We start from the raw sequence: 19,455 nt of genomic DNA on the forward strand, positions 1-19,455 counted from the left end.
AGGAAATGGACAGGTGAAACTGTGTTCCATCAAGTGACCCAGTAAGCCTTCACAGGAAGGCAGTAAACATAACAATAGACCTACGACTGGACAGCGGTTTGGTGAGACCAAAGCAGGTGCAGGGGGCAGTTTCAGTCCTTCTGGTGTAAACTCTTGAGTTGAGTTGAGCTGAGTTGAGCTGAGTTTAGTTGAAATGAGTTGAGTTGAGAGTGGCCAGATTACAAGTGGACTAATCCACTCAGTGGTAGCAATTTCAGTTTGTCCACCCCAGCTACAGCAGCTCTCACTGAAGACCTGGCACTCCAGATCCGCTCGAGTCATTATGAAGGCTCAGTATATGAAAACTGAAACAGCTGAACACTTCTTCCCCGTGTCTATCTGTTGGCATGGTGGTACTATAATCCAGCAGATGCCTTGATGGAGTGCATCAGTAGTCCATAACCACAATGACATAATGGTTGTGATACTTAGTGACCAGAAAGAGTTCCAGAATTGTTGACTTCCACTCGTTTTCTTGAATTTCTTCAATAACCAGGTCTCTTGAGGCTGTTGAGTATCCTTGCTATTACAATTGTTGAAGATCTGAACAATGTGGGTACACTAAAGACTACAAGAGGTAGTTGCCTCATCCAGAAGCACAACACCGCCTTACAATGACCATAAAGGTTATGGATAAGTATAATAATAATAATGACTAAAATAGTAAACCTTTACTGCTTTTGGTCAGTTTTGGGCCTCGGTGCCTCCCAAAAGGACCAGCTTTTTCTTGCTTGTCCTTGGGTGACAGCTCAGCAATCTCCAAGAGGAAGCTAAGTATGTGTCTTTCCCTGTTTTCTCCCCCCCCCCCTGCAGTTTACAATGGCAGGGCGCCAATGTTAGCCACTGTTAAACAGCCATGACTCCAGATCCACAAGCCGGTGGTTATTTCCAGCATTCAGGCCACACAGCTGTGAGGGGAAGGGGGACAGTCTGTCTCTATTGGTGGAGACATGCAAAGTTTAACTCAACTTAGCAACAGCAGCACTGGGGTCAGTGAGGACAACGCAGAGGCAGGGAAACAGAGGACTGCCTCTGCATGTGTCGTCTGAATATTGCCTCTCTCTCCTTTGAATGTATTAGCTGACCACTCGCACTACAGTCTTTTATAAAGGCTCTGCTGACTTTATTGTCATGCTTTCCTAAAACATTATCTTTCATTATATTTCACTTAGATTTTTTTCACAGTCATAGAAAATGTGTGAAAGCTATTGCACCATCTGAAACAGCAACAGGCTGCCAGTTTAGTCATTATAAAGGAGTGAAAACAGCGCTATTCAACGTAAGCAATCCCCATTGAAACAAGCTAATCAGACATTACAGTCATGCAAACATCATCAACTATAAAGCACAAAAATTCCTCTAAAACCACATGTCACCACTTGACAGCCATCTTGAATTGCCTTTGGGCATTTATTTTCAAACATTATCTAAATAACGTTTAAGCTCCCCCCAGTAGAAGTTAGACTTCCAAACCTCTCCCACTGATTTGACTTCAGGATTGATTGAGCACCTAACAATGTCTAACATTATCTGATTTTACATATATGATACAATCTTTCAAATGATTCATATGTGGATCCAAGATATTACAAACCATTTTTTAAAATATATTTTATAATGAAAAGAAGGTCAAATCAAATTTTAACACGTTTTTTATACTTACAGTTGCTACTCAAACATCAAGAATAATAAAGATAAACATCTTTATTAGACACAAAAGCCAATAAACTGTTTAAGAAAAATGAATATGAAAACATTTCCAGCAGCAAGGCCGCTACCTTTATTCGTACTTTCATGGCTTACCTTTGGTCAGCTGCGTCTTTACTAAACCAACTGCTCTCCAATGGGATCATCTTGTGGTCAAACACCAGCAGTGCAACAGAGAGTCTCACTAGTAAACGTGAGCAAACCTAACAGTTCTTATCTTCCAACAGAAGAGACTGTTGAACCTTTAAAATGACGGAAATCCAATGAAAACTCTCGATCTTTTTCCCTGTCGCTGCTGTTCCGTCTAAATGTGACGCTTTAAGAAAAGAAAAGGTGAAAGGAGCTGGTGAATAGCGCCCTCTAGGAGCCGCATAGCGCTGACCATGGTGCTGACAGGCCTCTGCTCTCCATCCACTACTCTCATTCTTGCACCCTGATTGGTCGCTTGCTTCAAGAGCAGATCTTGTATTCCACTGACTATTAAAGGCTTGTAAATAAAAATACAAATAATTATAATAAAAGATTAAAATAAAATATTAAATTGCATGCAGAAAGGATTTATGAGTAAAAACGATACTTTAACAGAAAAAAAGTTTAATAAAGCTCCTAAAATATCCATAATATTGCAAACAGTAACTGTTATTTTATTATCAGCATGCAGCAGCACGGGTGTGTGACAGATCACGATTAATCTCATTACCATGCCAAAAAGGCTGAGACAGACACGGCCCACTGCACTGACTATTTCTGCCCGTTAGAGAAACAAATGTTGGTGTGATCAGTGTGAAAATGAAGAGAAGACAGCTATTTCACTAAAATACCTATGGGCGTAAATATTTATAGTGAATAACTAAAAGTAGACATGAAATAGGATGCTCTCGGCCTAAGCCCAAGATTCGGGTGGGCTTTCCAAAGAGTGCAGAAAATGAGTGATGTGAAAGGGTGCTTTCATGTGTTTGCAATATTAGGAAGAAGACAAGAAAAGCAGCAGAGCGCGCACTCCGGTGGAATGGCTTTTTGTCTGCTGTTTCAATCATAAAACCCTCAGTTATTTATTCAGTACTGGACCCTGGCAATATCCCACGCTCTTGCATCATTTGCTTTTGGTATAAAGTACCCCCTTTTGTGCGCATGTTCCACTTGGCTTTTTGTGTCGTCGCTCACTCTCCATTGGCTCGCCCTGCCGCTTCTGCGCTCAGAGTTGAACACCGGACCAGCCTTCACAGAAACGTGTGTCCTACCCACGCTGTCTGCAACCGGACTGGGCTTTCCACGCCGCATCGGAGATAATAGAAAAAATTAAAAATGGAGAAAAAGAGCGAGATAAACGGACACGCCATGCCCGGCTCAGCATCCACAGACCAGATCCTGGAGAAGGGCTCGCAGAAGAGCCTCGGAGAAAAGCTGATGGAGTTTCTGAGAAAGAACCTGCTGGTGATCTTGACGGTGTCCGGCGTGCTGGTGGGCGTCGGGCTCGGGATGATGGTCCGCAGCATGAACCTGACCAAAGCGCAGATGACCTACTTCGCCTTCCCCGGTGAGATGCTCCTCCGGATGCTGAAGATGATCATTTTGCCCCTCGTCGTCTGCAGTCTCGTATCGGGGGCCGCCAGCCTGGACACTCGCTCCCTGGGCAAGCTGGGGGGCATCGCAGTCGCCTACTTTCTGGTGACCACGCTGATCGCCTCGGGGATCGGGGTAGCCCTGGCTTTCATCATCAAACCCGGAGTGGGCGCGGGAGCCCTGAACACCAACAACCTGGGACTGGAGAGCGTCAGCAGCAACAAGGAGACCACCGACTCCTTCTTAGATCTGGCCAGGTAAAGAGCCCTCTTTAATCGCCTTAAACAGCGCACACGGTAGCATGTTAGAGGGTAGTGGGGCAAGAAGGGGATTTGTGTGCTGTACTCTAGTGAATCTGATGGGAACTGTGGCACAGCGTGCCTCGGGGCGGTTGGGAATGCTGGTTAGTTACACACACGAATGGCTCCACGCTCGCAGTCATCCTAGGCATGCGTGCGCACACGCTCAGTAAGGCTACGGCTGCTGTAGTAAGCCTCACATGTGCGCCACTGAAACAACCAAGTCCTCTCTGCCACTGTAGAAGACTTTATCTGTGTACTATCTAAATGAGTGTGATTACAGTTATAGTAAGATTCCAACGGTGGTCCTGTTTGGAAGTGTTTAAGATCAATGTCACAATGAGCCAGTAAACCATCCGAGTGACCCCTGGAGCAGGTCAGTGTATCCTGCAGTGTATCTGTAAACAGTGCTTTATTTGTTCAGGTCAAATCTTCCACTGACAGTTCGGTCTGCTGCTCTGATGTGGATGGAGAGCTCTGCCTAACAGTTAAAAGTGTTTTAATGTTCCCACTCAGATTGAGAGTGGGCTCACTGCACTCGTCTTAAAGAACTTTACGTTTCAGTGTAGCCTAATAGTTAGTTTTACTTGCATCACCTGTAACCCTCTGCACTTCTTTTCAGAGCTGTATCAGAAAGCAGATGTCAGTTTTACTGCTCCACCTTCACTGCAAGCCAATTAATGTATCAATGAGTACTTTTACTTAAAGTATTTAAAGCCCTTCTTGCTTTTAAATAGTTGATTGCCGCTTTACAATGCCATGTTGCTACAAATGCTTGTCTAACCTCTGATGTAATTAGAGGAGCTGTAAGTGCCACTTACAGCAGGGAAAGGAGGGTTGCACAGTGGACTTTTGTCATGTCACATCTGATCGACACCATGCCATAACATAAGTACCTGTAATTATGAATTATTTTTAACCTAAGTTAGCTGCCACTGTTAAGAGTGTATCTTGACACCACTGTTACACACAACTGTGCCCGATAGGGGATACTTTATAGAGCCCAGATTGCAGTCTGATGGCTTCCAGGGGACAAATAAGCACATATAAAAAATCTACTGATGGCTTTTCGCTGATTATGAAGAGACACAGTCAGTGTCTTTGGGGCAAACTCTTGATTATACAGGTAGAGGTTCTGTGGTACAATTTTCAACTCAACTCCTTGTAAAGTTGGTTGATTTTTTTTTCCAGCATGGCAGTTGTTCATGGAAGCTGTGCTGTTAGCCTATAAATATCAGTGTTCTTCAGCAGCCTTCAGTGGTTAATAATAAGTTCCCACAGTGTGAGGGAAAGCTGACAGCTGTTGAAATAGTAGGATGTATTTTGGGGAAGGCAAAGAGGTGCAGAGCCTGTAGCAGACTGTAGTGCAAACAGCTAGCACACCTCCCTTATCATGATAGCAGGTGGACATGCTGCTGTTATTTCTCAAACTTTATGCTTTTGCAGGTATTCAGATGGTGTAAATTTCACAGTGGGTTACATCAGAACAGGACAGAACGCAAAAGCTAAGTCCAGTGAAGAGAGTGTTTTTGTCTGCTTCTCATTCTGTGTTTATACATATAGACTAAGGTTAATTTGTTTGAGCAAAGCTATTGATTCAGAAAGTAAGAATATTTTGGGAATATTCATTTTAACAAGTTTCTGATTCAGGTACTATTGAAAAAGCTAACATTTAACTTTGCAGGTGGAGCAGGTTGAGGGGGGCTAGTCTTAGTACCAGATAAATCACTGTGCATTTTCTTGATATAGACAGTGTGAAAGATGGTGGCTGTTGTGACGTTAACCCTGTTGCTTTCTGAAGTCTGTCAAGCCTCAAGATTAGTTTCTGCTGTCTCGACTTCATCTCGGCTTCAAATATGGGATGAGGTGGGGCAGGTCTGACTGTGAAACCACTCACACATTGCCTAACAACTTCTAAATCACAAGCCTTTAGCCAATGAGCATAGTGTGGATATTCCTTCTTTTCGAAACATAGTGCAACCACAATTTACACAACAGACCTCATTGGAAACATTTACTCACAATGCTATTTTCCCTTAAACTTCCACAAGACTTTTTGAAACCACAGATACTGTATCACCATCTGGTGGACTGAATGCAGGTTTAAGACACTTCAGCAATGGTTTCATTTTTCCCACCCAAAAGCTTTGTCCATGCTTTCTGCTGTCTATGTTCCATAAACATGTGTCATATCACAGGGTATTACATTATTTCCCCCCACTCCAGATAGTCTGTTTATTCAGTGCACTACCAGGCATGTGGTGTTTGACTAAAAACCTGAAGGTTCAGCCAGTCAGTTTTATTTGTAGTAACAAAACCCTGGTGTTAGCTTTGTGGCTTGCTAGCCTGCCCATTTTTTAAATAACCTCTCTATATTTTAGCTTTTCTTTGCTAGCTTTTAGGATTAAATGTATATTTTGGATTGTTTTAACTTGTTTCTGAAAGATGCTTACCAATTCTGCTTGATAGCAACTAACTATTTAAGGCATGGAAAGCTAATGCTCGCTAATCTAAGAAACTAATAAGCATTTTATTTTCATCTTCTTAATAAGGCTGAGATTTCTGCACTTTGCATTTTGAAGATTTACTGTTAGCATTTTAGCATTTTAGCTAGGACTATATTGGTGTTTACTGCCAAAAGTGAACATAGCTTAATGAGAGGCTAAAGCTAGCAAGTTTGGGAAGTAACCTGCATTCATAAACTGTAGGAGGACAATTCACAGCCACACACATCAGCTATTTAATACTGAGTTATACATTAATAAAAATTCTAAAATGTTCTCATCAAAGCTGAAGCACAAATTTATACTACTAAATCTACTGGCTGGATGTGTCCATCCAGTAGAAAAACCTGTAAACTGTTGCATTAAGTGCCATCTAAAAACCAGAAGAACCAGCAACAGACAGACTGGTCATTTCAGATCACATCATTGGATTTGAATTAGGCCTTGAAATGATCATTCATGATACTTGGCTTCAATTAATTAGAAAGTCAAGCTATTATGTAACATCAGTCCACAGAGAGACAGTGGGCCTCTAGGGAGACTCTGGGAAAATCATGCCAGCTCACTTCTGGGTTCCCAGGCTTAATCCAGATTCTTGCTGTGGTCATGTGCTAGGATGAAACCTGACTGCCTTCATATAAAGGAAAAGAATTTAGGGAATCTTGGGTTGCAACAAGAATTTAACCAAAACATATCACTTGTTTGCAACATCAGGAAAGGAAAGAAAAGACTAAGTGAAGATATTGTGGCTACCTGCCAGCGTGTCCTGGGGAGCTGAGATATTCAACAGCTGAAGCAGCATTTGTCCCTGAACTCAAGGCAGAGTTGACGGGGTCATGGTGTTATGAGCTGAATTGCTTGGCTCTGGTCTGGCCATGGGAATAGATGTGAGCAAAGCCTGTATTTCTTTGCACAATACAGTGTGACCCCAGAGGATAACGTTACAACAAACACACAGCAGTATGTAGAAAGGGCCTGCAGGCTTCTAGTAATCCCTGCATGATTATCTTACAGTAGTGAAAGTAAACTCCTTGACACTCTGTCTGTGACAATCTGTCAAGAAAATGTTTGAATGAGGGATTTATAACGACAAAAGGGATAATGAACCAAAGTAGGCTGTTCACTTTGAGGATGAATAATAAACTCCCTGTAAATCTGGTTATTATCCTCTGCATTACTGAGGTTAAATATGGAAGACAAAAAATCATCTCAGTGCCAAATTACTCCTATTGTTCCTCACTGTCTTTTAGTAACTGACTATTGTGATTATGTCACATTTCCCATGCTGTTATTACTGTCATGATTCAAATTACGGAAAAAACAAAACAGCAATAGTGTGTGTCTATTGCTGATCCAAAATCCAGTACTATGGACTACATACAGGTGTACCTGATCGCTAACCAGCAACGTCACTTATACTCTGTGATATTCAGATTCTGGCAATCTGGCAAATTCAGGTGTGGGATGAATGCTGTGCACTCTTTGACAAGTTGCAAGATGTTGCCATCGGGGACTTTCTGGCATTCAAAAGGTGTGCTTGGCCTGCAGCAGCATTTAGGTGGATGTTACTTGACAAAGTAACTCCCAAAAAGTTGATTCTGTTCATCTGGACGTAGCATTTTCAGTGAGAGAAAGTGACAAGTGACTTCTTCAGTCTCGACTGATGAACAGAATCAACTTTTAGGGATTTCCTTACCTGGATCATTGAGAATGCATCGAGACATGTCAAAGTAACATCTAAGATAATCTCAGTTGCTATCAGTGTTCTCCTGTGAGTGCTTCTTGTGACCATGTTAGACACAAGATTGTACTGACACTGTTAGTAGTAGTGACACTGTTAGTAGTGCTTCATGTTGGCAAAATATCTCAGTCACTATTGGAACGTGTTGCCAAGAAATTTTGTAACCTTTTGCTATGGTAATGCAGACCTCAAGTAAAGTTTGTCGAGCAGTTGACAAAAGAACAGCAGCCAAATAATGATGAAGAAAGAATAGAAAGGAAATTAATTGAATTAATTTGAAATTAATAAGAAAACTTAAGAAAATATGAATCTTCACTACACTGTGTATCAGTTTTGTACCAGAAACTAACTGAGTAGCATGTGAGACTTGCAGTGCTTGAGTTAGAGTTTGAAAAGTATAAAGGGATTAAATTTAGTCTAATTTTATTTTCCACATTTGCCTGACTTTGCTTTACCTTTAGTTGACTGGAGAACAGTGAAACCTCCAGGGAAAGATAACTAACCCTAGGTAAGACCTCGCTAATTTGTTTTACGAAAAGATGAAACAGACAGCAGGTTCGTGTCCGAACAGCTGCTTTATCAGGGAGTTTGGGCTGCAAACTTTAGGGAGGATCCTGGGAAAAAGGCCAAGATACGACGATGATAAACCAATCCTGTTGAGAATTTACTGTTCGGGTGGGATACACATGATTCTGAAATACCTGTCCAATCTTGTTGTAGATGTTGGCCTTTTACCATTTGTTCAGATAAAGTGGCTCACACAGGAGAACAGGACTGAGATGACTGTAATTTTCTGTGGCGCTAACTTGTTTTTGCTTCTGTTCTCAGGAATTTGTTTCCAGCAAACTTGGTGGCTGCTGCCTTTCGTTCTGTGAGTGCCAGCTCCTTACTTCCTGCCCACCCCCACACACACAGACACATACACCTTTTATCCTCCTCTTTCTGTCCTCTTTCCTGTACCACCTGTGTCTCGTGCAGATTGTTCATTCAAATTTATTTTCCCAACCACACGGCTGCTCCTACAAATCCATTTAGAGTTGCCATAAATCCTGGTTAGAGCACCAAGAGCCTCTTAATGAGGAGACATCCAGAATAGAGTCCGCAGCGCTCCCCTGTTCACCCGAACACCTCTTTTTCTTGTCCCTCACCAGCCGTTACCATGGCGAAACCATTCCATTAAAGCTAGCCTAGCAACCCACCTCGCCTCGGTACTCCTCAACACGGGCCGCTCCACCGCACAACATCTTGGCTGTTACAGCTAAAACAAGGACCTGGAAAATTCAATATTTGGAGATGAAGTGATAGAAATTAACTATACACACATGCACACACAGGGAGAAAGGAAAGCATGTTCACACTCTTTTAATCATGCACGGACACACTTCATCAAACCTTAAACTTCTCCTAAACCACACCTGTAAATTACACACACACACACACACACACACACACACACACACACACACACACACACACACACACACACACGCACACACACACAAGTCAGTTATTTCTCACAGAAAGAGTGAAAAAGTGTTTAAAGTGAAGCCAGGTTACAGAGTTCAGTGTACCCCCGCACACTCAGTATATGCTGTGGTAGAGCCCCCCGTGGGAACGGCTCCAACAGTGGATTAGACCAAGAAAGCAGAGGAGAGGGGGTATTTACACAAAATGACAGGCAGCTCGATGTTTAAACAGACGTTTAAACAAATGATGTGTGAGATTTGGATTATTGGATAGCTGGCTTTTTCATTTGAGACTATACCCATCTACTCTATGTGCCTACATGCCAAAGAACTTTTAAGAACCAAGACTTTTTTAAGCTCATATAGATCTTTAGGAGATGTTGGAAACCTCTACCCTATAGGGGTGTCTAAAGAAATGCTTTGAGGGAAAGGGGCATTGTTGCAGTTCTGTTTACTGAAAAGACTGAACATCAGTGGACCGTGTCCAACTGGGTCCCAAGTCTACTACAAAAAGTACTGACACAGTGAACTACTCATAGCCTGAAAATGTCCAGGATTTTTTAAACCTGAGCAACCAAGAAGAGGCCCATGGGAAATCAGAAAATAAAACCCCCGAGGAAGATTGGTATAGGAAACATCTATCATATTTTAAAAAGGGGGTCAGTGGCAGCTTGTGGGTTCCCTTTTGTGACATCTCTGCTCAGATAGATGCCCTGTTCCTCAGCAATGTCTGTAAAATGTATTATTTAAAACAGTTGCATCTGATTATTCAAAAAGCAACTCTACAGATGTCATATTATATTAGAATTCAATTTCTAAAAACATTAATTTATTTCAGCAATACAACAAAATAAACAAACGCATGTTTCTTTCTTTATGTTACAGTACGCAACAGACTACAAGATGGTTGCTGTGGGGAATGATACCAATGGGACGACCCTCTACCAAAAGGTAAAAGCTGGGAACATCTGTTGTGTGAAGTTTTGCATGCAGACTACGTAACACGTAAAGTACCAGATTACGAAAGGAAAGTGCTCTCATCAAACAGTTACCTCTGTCAAACTGAAAACAGGAGGTTAAGCCATCGTCCATCCTTGAGGTACATGTTTGCTCTGAGCACCTTGTTTGTATGTCAGTCACCCGTGGGTGCAAAACCACTGAATAAGCAGTATGTGCACGTCTAATGAAAGAGCTGGTTTTGGGAAAGAGGGTCAAGGCTGATGGTGAAATGCTGATAGCCATGCGAACAGTACAATCACTACAAATAAGGCTAAAGGCCAGTCATTTTTATTTATGAGTTTTTAATCTGTCTTTAGCTCACTGGTGCCAAATAATCGTTAGATAAATATTACTTTACTCAATGAGTGCTTCTAGTACTAGTTTTAGTACTCTTAAATTCTAAGTATTGATATATTTCTTATAATTTCTTGATGTCATAATCTGATTTTATAGATAAAAGGTGTTCAAAAAGGGAAAAACAAGTCACTTAGTAACTTTAGAATGCAACTGTGTAGACTGACACTATCACTAACGTGAATGTGAGGGGACATGCTCACATGCATGTCTCACATGCAGGGCCATGCATGTGAGCCTTGTCCAGTCTATCTATCTATCTATCTATCTATCTATCTATCTATCTATCTATCTATCTATCTATCTATCTATCTATCTATCTATCTATCTATCTATCTATCTATATAAATATATATACACATATATGAATTTTTCTATATATTATTCAGCATGTGGATGAAAGTCAGCAGACGTTAGTGTTTCAGGGTTAATATGAAAACAAGGGTTTATCTCTCTGCTCTTAAAAGTGTGGACAAGCGTAAACATGGGAATTGCAAATACCAGCAGAAGAGATCTTATGTGATCTGCAGATTGCAGGGTTTTTTGCATTTACCATCCATCCATGCATTTTCTTCTGCTACTAAAAAGCATGCTGGACTTATATAGTGCAGTTATCTTTATCAAGTGCTCACATGTTTTCCACTTCTCCACACAAGTTATTATTCCATACTGTGATTATACTGTGACAACACTAGAAAAGAACCACAGGCTAAATAAATCTAGTAAATACTGAATACTTTTTAATATAAGCTTATATGAAGCTTCAGCAGTCTGAGTTAGCTAAAGGCATCTTTGTCCTGAGTGCTTTTTTTTTTTCTTTTTGATTGCCAGGCAACAAAACTATATTACTACAATGGCTTCATAAGCTATAGTGCCAAATCACAACAATAGCTGTCTCGACGTGCTTTATATATTATATATACAATAAGAGGGAGAAAACCCCAATAATCAGATGACTCCCCCTATATGTCTGTGAAGGTTGTCAGTCATCCAGGACATCGTAGTCAAAGGAGCTTGCAAAGCAAAGCGTCTGGACTTCTTTAAGTTGCTTGAAGACGTTTCACCTCTCATCTGAGAAGCTTCTTCAGTTCAGTTGTTGGCCACCATGCAGGTCATCTTGACCCAGCAAGATGACCTGCATGCCTGATGTGAGGCAAGATGATGTGCTGGTCTTTACTAGGAGGGAAAAACAAAATCCTGACAGAGGACCAGTACCAGATTTCTTGATTGCCACTTGCCTGCTACTTGTAGTGGATGTTGCATCATAGACAAGTGTATGATGGCTTTGCTTATTTGTCAGCAGGAGAGACAGACGATCGGAAGCCGGCTAACAGATGCATAATGGTAAACAGACTGCTAAACAAAAGCATTTAGGGAATAGTACAAAAGCCTTTTTAGGCTTGTACCACAGCAGCATCCTGTTAGTTAATACAAGGAAGCACTTTTAAAGGCTTTTAGTAGCACTGCACTCAAGTAGCTTGTTTGTACTCGAGGATCGTTAAAGAGCAAAGAGAAGTTTTATAAGTTACTCTATTTGATTATATAACTTGTTAAATTTTGAGGATAATCTTTAAATCCTAATGCTTCACCCAGAGGCTGTGGCTTGTCCCCATTGACCCAGTATGGGGGAACAGTGGGGGAATCTGATTTTGGCATTGGTCCATGGTATTTGTGTGCCGTGGGTCTTGGTGGACTGTCGCCCCCTACCCACCCACCCCAGTGCCAGGGGATGAAGCTGGTGTAGCTGTGGGAGAGCTCGGCACAATGGAAAGGGATTGAGCACAGGATTTGTCCTTGTCCCTATTTGTCATCCAGTTCACTGAATACTTCTACTGCCTCCAGACTTTTGCATTCGCACATACACACTCTGCAGCATGCAAAAGGTGTCGTATATACTACTGCAGTCTACACAAGCTCTATTATTTGACAAGTTTATCTTTCCACAATGAAAGGATACACATAAGGTTCCATCCAAGAGTTCAATGTGTGATTATCAGTGTGGAACTCCTATTGTGTGAAGTGTTTCATTAGCTAAGAAAACAAGTTTAGTTGTTTTCTTAGCTAAGTTGGATCAAGTTGGATCAACAAGCAATTTTAGCCTTGCAGGCAGTTTGAATTATGGGTCAGTGGACCACCACTTTGGTCCAGTCTGATCAAACGTTTCTACAGAGAGTCATAGTTCTCAGAGGATTAATCTCAAGCATTCACAGTACAACCTCACAGTAGTGAGTGGCTAGTGTTAAGATATGAGCTGACGTAAATATGAGGCGAGCGAGAGCCAAAAAAAACTTAATTCTGTGTCATGAAAATTTGTTAGTTGTTATTCTCTCAAACTGTAAATTCTTCTGAAGCAACTCAGGAGAAGAAGCGTATTGTTGCTATTTGTGGGCAGCTGAAACTGTGTGATTCAACTTTGCTTTTATATGGACAGAATGAAAAAAGAAAGGGATTTGGTAAAGTTGCACGGTCAAACACTGCCTAGGTAATGCTGTAGCTCTTCACTTTCCAAGAAAAGATTCTTCCACTCAAGCTCTTTAATGTACTTTCAGTGACACTAAGTCTTAGTAAAACAGATGCTCTTGCCAAGATACATTTGTCAAACCTTCTGCATGACTGGAGACCCTTTCCTCTTCTGTGTTTTGCTCCCTTTTCACTTAAATCAACGAGGTTTTTGACAGCCCTTCTTAACACAGTCTTGTCAGTATGCTCAGGCTCTTACAGTGTGACTCTGCTTGGTGCCTTAGGTCCCTTATGGTACAGAAACAGATGGCATGAACATTCTGGGTTTGGTGCTGTTTGCCATGGTGTTTGGTGTGGCACTGAGGAAACTGGGTGACGAGGGAGAGGAACTCATCCGTTTCTTCAATGCTTTCAACGAAGCCACCATGGTGCTGGTGTCCTGGATCATGTGGTAAGTGCTCTTGGATGAAATTTATTGAAATGTGGGGATATTTTATGACATTTATTAGTCAGTTAAAGAAGGATAGACATTGACTGTCTGTGCTGCACTATTTATTGTTGTATTTGACTCTTCCTTTCTCCTGTGTCTCTTTAGGTATATCCCCTTTGGCATCATGTTCCTAGTGGGCAGTAAAATTGTGGAGATGGAAGATGTGGTTCTTCTGGTCACCAGTCTGGGAAAATATATCTTTGCTTCGATTTTGGGCCACGTTATCCATGGAGGCATCGTCCTACCCCTCATCTACTTTGGTTTAACGCGCAAGAACCCCTTCAGTTTCCTGTCTGGCCTAATAACACCCTTCACCACTGCCTTCGCAACCTGCTCCAGGTATACTGGTACATTGCAGAATCACTGAAGAACTGTTACAGGGAACCTGCAAATCAATGAATATAAATGTATGTAAATAAAAAGTTGACATGTAATATTAGTGAAGTCTTACACTTATTCAGTATTTGGCCCTCCCTGATTTCTTATTTTTTGCATATTTGCATATTTATTAAGAACATCATCACTGTGGAGGAATTTTCTTCCACTCTTCTTTGTAGAATTGTTTTTATTTAGCCAAATTGGAGAGTTTTTGAGCATGAACGGCCAAAGTATCAGAGTCAGATTTAAATCTAGATTTTTAATGGGCAACTCCAAAAACTTTCAGAGGTGGACTTGGTGGTGTGGTTTGGATTGTTGTCCTTCTGCATAATTAATTTGAGCTTCAGGTAGACAGCAGAGTTAATGCTTCAGTGAATTATGGCAAGTTTCAGATCTTGATGCATCAAAGCAGCCCCTAATCATCAAACCACCACGACCATGTTTGACTATTGGTATGGTGTTCTGCTGGTATGTTAGTTTTAGGCCAGATGTAATGGGACACAAACCTTCCAAAAATCAGTGTGACACATACCAAAAAAAAGAAAGATTTTTTTCATTTGCATTTTTCTTCTCTCATTAGTTCAGCAACTCTACCCTCTATGATAAAGTGTGTGGAGGAGAATAATGGTGTGGACAAACGCATCAGCCGCTTCATTCTGCCCATTGGGGCCACGGTTAACATGGATGGCGCTGCCATCTTCCAGTGCATCGCTGCCGTCTTCATTGCTCAGCTCAACAATACCGAGCTGAACGCTGGGCAGATCTTCACAATCCTGTAAGTTGAGGGAATGTGAAAAACTTTTATTAAGCAATAATACCACCAACATTTCCTACTGGCATAAACAGGTGGAAATTTATTGTATTTTATTGTGAATCACACTTCCAGGGTGACGGCCACAGCCTCCAGTGTTGGTGCAGCAGGCATCCCAGCCGGTGGCATCATCACCATTGCCATCATCCTGGAGGCCATCGGCCTGCCAACCAACGACCTGTCCCTCATGCTAGCTGTTGACTGGATTGTGTGAGTGTCATATTAGAAAACATAGGAGACTACAGATGACTACAGACTACAGACGTACACCTACACCTCACGTAGCGTATAGTAAGCCAACTAGATCAGAGTTTCCCAACTGTAGGACCAACAGAAACCCCCTGCAGTATTTTCCTAGAGCAAACACACACATAGGTTAAACAAACAAATGGAAATAGGTCATATTTAAAATACAGGTTCTTCTTTATGATACTAAGTTCAATTCTTCTTTTGAAAAGCAAAGGCCTTCTGTTAGTACAACCTTCCGTCTGCCTTGATACCATCATCATCACAAAATTTGTCACAAATGTTCTCTTTGTGAACAGAGATCGTACCACCACTGTAGTGAACGTAGAGGGCGACGCTCTTGGCGCGGGAATCCTCCACCACATAAACCAGCTGGAGATGAAGAAGCATCAACAGGAGGGGGAGCTGTCGGAAGTCCGAGTGGAGGCGGTGGCCAACGTCCAGGCAGAGGAGGAGACATCTCCATTAGTCACGCATCAAGCCAAAGCCTTAGAAGCTATGCCGGAAGCCATTGAGTCAGTGCTGTGATCCCAGCAAGACTTTTTTCCTTTCTTGACCTTTTACCTTTGACATCTCTGACATGCTGCTTTTGTGGAAGCATTCTGATTCAGTGTAAGGCCAAAAAAATGCCTGCTAGAGCATGGAAAGTCCACATAGTGTCACTGTTATTTTTAAAATTGGGTTTCCATTCTGGCATCTTAATGCTAAATTGAGTATATATGAAATTTTAGAATAATTTACACTGAAATGATTTGCCCAGTCGTTTAAGTCAATAGTTTTTGTATTTTACATTTTATTTATTAAAGCATTTTGACATGAACAGTGACAGAAACATACCAAGTCTAAAACATTCCCATAAATGTGACAGTTATGTTCATCTTACTCCAGTCACTGCTCATCGGCAGCTTTGTATAACAGGACATGATGAAGTGCATTTATTTCTTTTTATCTTCAGACTGCAAATACCATGACATGCTTAAACTATAGAGTATTAACGACTCAACAGATGCTGACAAGTAAGAGTGTTTAACCAATCTCGACGATGTCTGTCATTGTTTAAGTACTGGTGGAAGTCTGGGTATGCGTTTTACTTCAATTTGATGTCCCTTACTTGAATAGCTGGATGAAAACAACACATTTTGTAGTGTCAGGTCAGGTTGAAGTGGTAACTGTGGTAACTGTTTGGGCCTCAGTTTGAGAGTAATATTTTTCATAATCCAGAGAAAAGTTTACAAGGGCTGTTAAGAGGTTTTAGAACTGAAGAAGCTTCACAGCTGTAAAACATCTTCAAGAAACCCAAAGGAGTCAAGTTGCTTTCTTTCCAAGCTCCTTGGAATATTGGTCTGCATGCATTGCCCTATGTTCTCATGGGGGAAAGGTCAATTGTATGATCTAGTCTCTAAATAAAACAAGACCCTATTTATATCTGAGAAAACAACCATTCTTCACATCAATATTACTACAGGGAAAAAGCTGACATCAACATTTTACAAGCAGATGCCAACAATTTTGTAACGAGAGCAGCTTAAAAGTCATTTTTCAAAATGGTTAAAGCTAGCTCTTTAAAGTTCAATGTACATCAGCCTTTTTAAGTTGTACATACTGGCATATTTCTTAGCTTTTTGTGACAACATACTTGTTTGATGTTTAGCTACACTGATTTTAGCTATTTTATTAAAAAGAAAATATAGCTAAGAGCATTATTGCTATGCTACCAAGGAGTCTGAAACATAGCTAGTTTGGTTTCTTTTTTGTTTGCTAACCAGCTAAAGCTGTGTTAACACTATGCTAACAGTAAGCTATGCTAGAATATTTTAACTTATCACTTTACTTCTTTTCTTAGCTAAGTATCATGTCAGGTGTTTAGAATAAGTCCAGGGAAGCTCACTTGACACTTAGGTAATAACAACTGTGGCTAACTAGACAAATATAATAATGATATAGATATAAAATTGTTGAAGCTTGCTATTCTTATTCTGGGAGTCAAAAACAGGTTTGGATGATTTACTGTCCATAAATGTCTCATTTATGTTAGCCCTATGCTAGCCCATTCTGCAGCACCTCAGTTTATACTTAAATAAGCCATTTTATTGTGTCTTTAAGAGCCCCATTCTTAAAGCCCCCTTTGTTCTGATTGGCTACATTCTGGAAGCCAGCAGAGGAGAAGCACCCTGTTCTTGTGAGCTATATGGCCTTTACTTTATGAAAGTCGAAAAGACTTGGTATTCTGGGCAGTCAGAAGCTGTTTGAGCTTTTGGCTCACAGTGATTACATTTACATATGCTAAATGTAAATGTGGCAAACTTTAGCTATGTTTAATATGAACGTTCAACAGAAAATGGGGAAAAGATATTAAAAAATGATTTAAAAAGTTGAATACTTCACACACAGCTGCCAGAGTGTGTGTATTTGAAGGACTAATATAAGCCGTTGATACTGTTAAAGCTAACAGTTAGTTTGTTTGTGAGTACTGTAACCACACTTCTTTGACACTCCAGGTCTGCTTTTATTGAAGATCACATGTGAAACTTGAAGTTGTCAGTAAGGTCAGTAGTTGACAGTGGTGTGTCTGAGAAATCACAGCAAATTCATAAGTCATTCATTCAAAAATCTAAATCCTCATCAAATGTTTACACTCAAATACTGGACCAAATTGCAGTTCATATCACGCTGCACGTTATTTTGTTGCAAATCCATCCTTTGATTATCGGGGTGATTTTTCTCAGTGATGTCCGAGTCTTGCGCCATGACATTATGACACCAGAGTGGAAATTATATGATGTTTTTTAATATTTATATTTTATTGTTTTTAAGAGGTGCATCCTAAGCTGTGTCAGAGCATCTGAATCCTACTCTTCTCGCTTACTACATAATTTTATATTCACAAATGAGCTCACTGACTGATATGAGTCTAGATAGTGCCCCTCATTACTTTGTGGTAACCTGGGATGCGATTTTCATATCCAATGTCTTGCTGATTTACGGTTTTACGTGACTACAAGACTGCCAAATCTCTGCTGGTTGAGCAGCAGGATGAGTCTTTGCTGCCCTCTGCTGGCGGTTATGTGAAAGTACTAAGCTGCTTGCATCTCTTTCTGCATCTGTCTGAAACTTTGCATGACAGTGGTGATATCTGCTATTTATTTGATCTGTCATTTAACAGCTGGTGATGAGACTGCTTTGCTCTTGTGACATGATTCTGTATTTTCAAATGAAGAATACTCAGAAGTGAGGGATTCTTTTTTGTTTTGTTTTTTCATGTGTGAAATGAAGTCATTCATGTCGCTGTCACCTTACTTGTGAGAGGCTCGTTATGATGTGGTGGTGCTACTTTAGTTGTCTCCTTTAAAGAGGATGTAAACTAGTTTGTTTCAGGACTTATTACTCATTGGTACAGATTTCACACCTGATTTTTATAAGCTAACAATTTCTCGCTTAACTTAAAGCTTAGTAAACTGTATCTTGTACAATCACATGTAATTACACATGATGTGGTACATGTGTGATATATATTTTAATTTATTGCAATTAGTTTGACTTTTTTGTATTATTTGTATGTTATCCTTTTAACAGTTTCAAATATATTTGTCCTTATTGTACACTTTTGAAACTAAACTTCACCTGCCAGTGTTTCTGATGACCTCCTCCTCTTTTCTTTTAGGAATAGCTGCTACATTTCTGTGCCGTCTGTACAGCTGTCACTTTCCTGTTATTTTTGCTGTCTGTCAACATTAAAAGTTATTAAAGTTTTTTTTTTGTCACGCAACCCAAATGATCTGTTTTGATTCCTGGTTGTGTCAATCTAAGCCACCCAAGAGGGGCAGTTATTTCTGTGTTACACTCTCACAGCTCGAACAATGCCAGTTTGCTTTCTTTGCTGTGCAAAGTTCTTTTTGTAGACATTTTTCTTGTTTTTTAAATTTTCTGTATAATATAGTGAAAGGTGAAATATTATAATCAAGCCATATTTTTTAATTATATTGGAAACAGTCACCAGACAAGTAGATTTAATCTCTGAAGCATCCAACTGCTGGAAAAAAATATTCTGGGAGTCAGTACATATCCAAAGAGTAAAGTGCTCATTTTTGCACCACTTCTTCTAGATTTTAAGGGTGAATATTAGGAGCCAAGAAATTAGGTGAAAGAGCTAGATTCACTCAGAGATGGAGAAAGATGTAATAACTGCTCAGTGACACTTAATATACTGCAGATTTAAAGATTACATGAAATGTCATCATTTTTAATCACATATTGGATCTGTATATGATGTGTGAACATAATATACTAACTTTGTGTTATTCAAATGTTGCATGAACAGCAGGATAAACAGGTTAGCTTGCAGTAATGTGGTGAATTCATGCGTTGGACTGATACACACAGTGGCTGTGGTTTATTATT

General features: G+C 40.5%; 1 protein-coding gene across 1 annotated transcript; it reads left to right on the forward strand.

Annotated features, from left to right (window-relative positions):
• The first annotated feature begins 2,971 nt into the window (after positions 1-2,971).
• Positions 2,972-18,813, forward strand: slc1a4 (solute carrier family 1 member 4). The gene is made up of 8 exons (XM_063491877.1): positions 2,972-3,566; positions 8,682-8,724; positions 10,205-10,270; positions 13,417-13,583; positions 13,728-13,961; positions 14,581-14,775; positions 14,887-15,021; positions 15,357-18,813. The coding sequence occupies exons 1-8, from the start codon at positions 3,052-3,054 to the stop codon at positions 15,583-15,585; spliced, it is 1,584 nt and encodes a 527-aa protein (XP_063347947.1). The 5' UTR covers positions 2,972-3,051; the 3' UTR covers positions 15,586-18,813.
• The last annotated feature ends 642 nt before the right edge of the window (positions 18,814-19,455 follow it).

The sequence above is a fragment of the Pelmatolapia mariae genome, linkage group LG13 (assembly GCF_036321145.2).
Source record: "Pelmatolapia mariae isolate MD_Pm_ZW linkage group LG13, Pm_UMD_F_2, whole genome shotgun sequence".
NCBI classification, from domain to species: Eukaryota; Metazoa; Chordata; class Actinopteri; order Cichliformes; family Cichlidae; genus Pelmatolapia; species Pelmatolapia mariae.

Bases quoted from the DNA above. Each gene is read 5' to 3' on its own strand.
- slc1a4 (XM_063491877.1), top strand. From the start codon at position 3,052: ATGGAGAAAAAGAGCGAGATAAACGGACACGCCATGCCCGGCTCAGCA. The intron at 3,567-8,681 runs GTAAAGAGCCCT...TTCTGTTCTCAG, and splicing joins TCCTTCTTAGATCTGGCCAG to GAATTTGTTTCCAGCAAACT. The intron at 10,271-13,416 runs GTAAAAGCTGGG...TTGGTGCCTTAG, and splicing joins GGACGACCCTCTACCAAAAG to GTCCCTTATGGTACAGAAAC.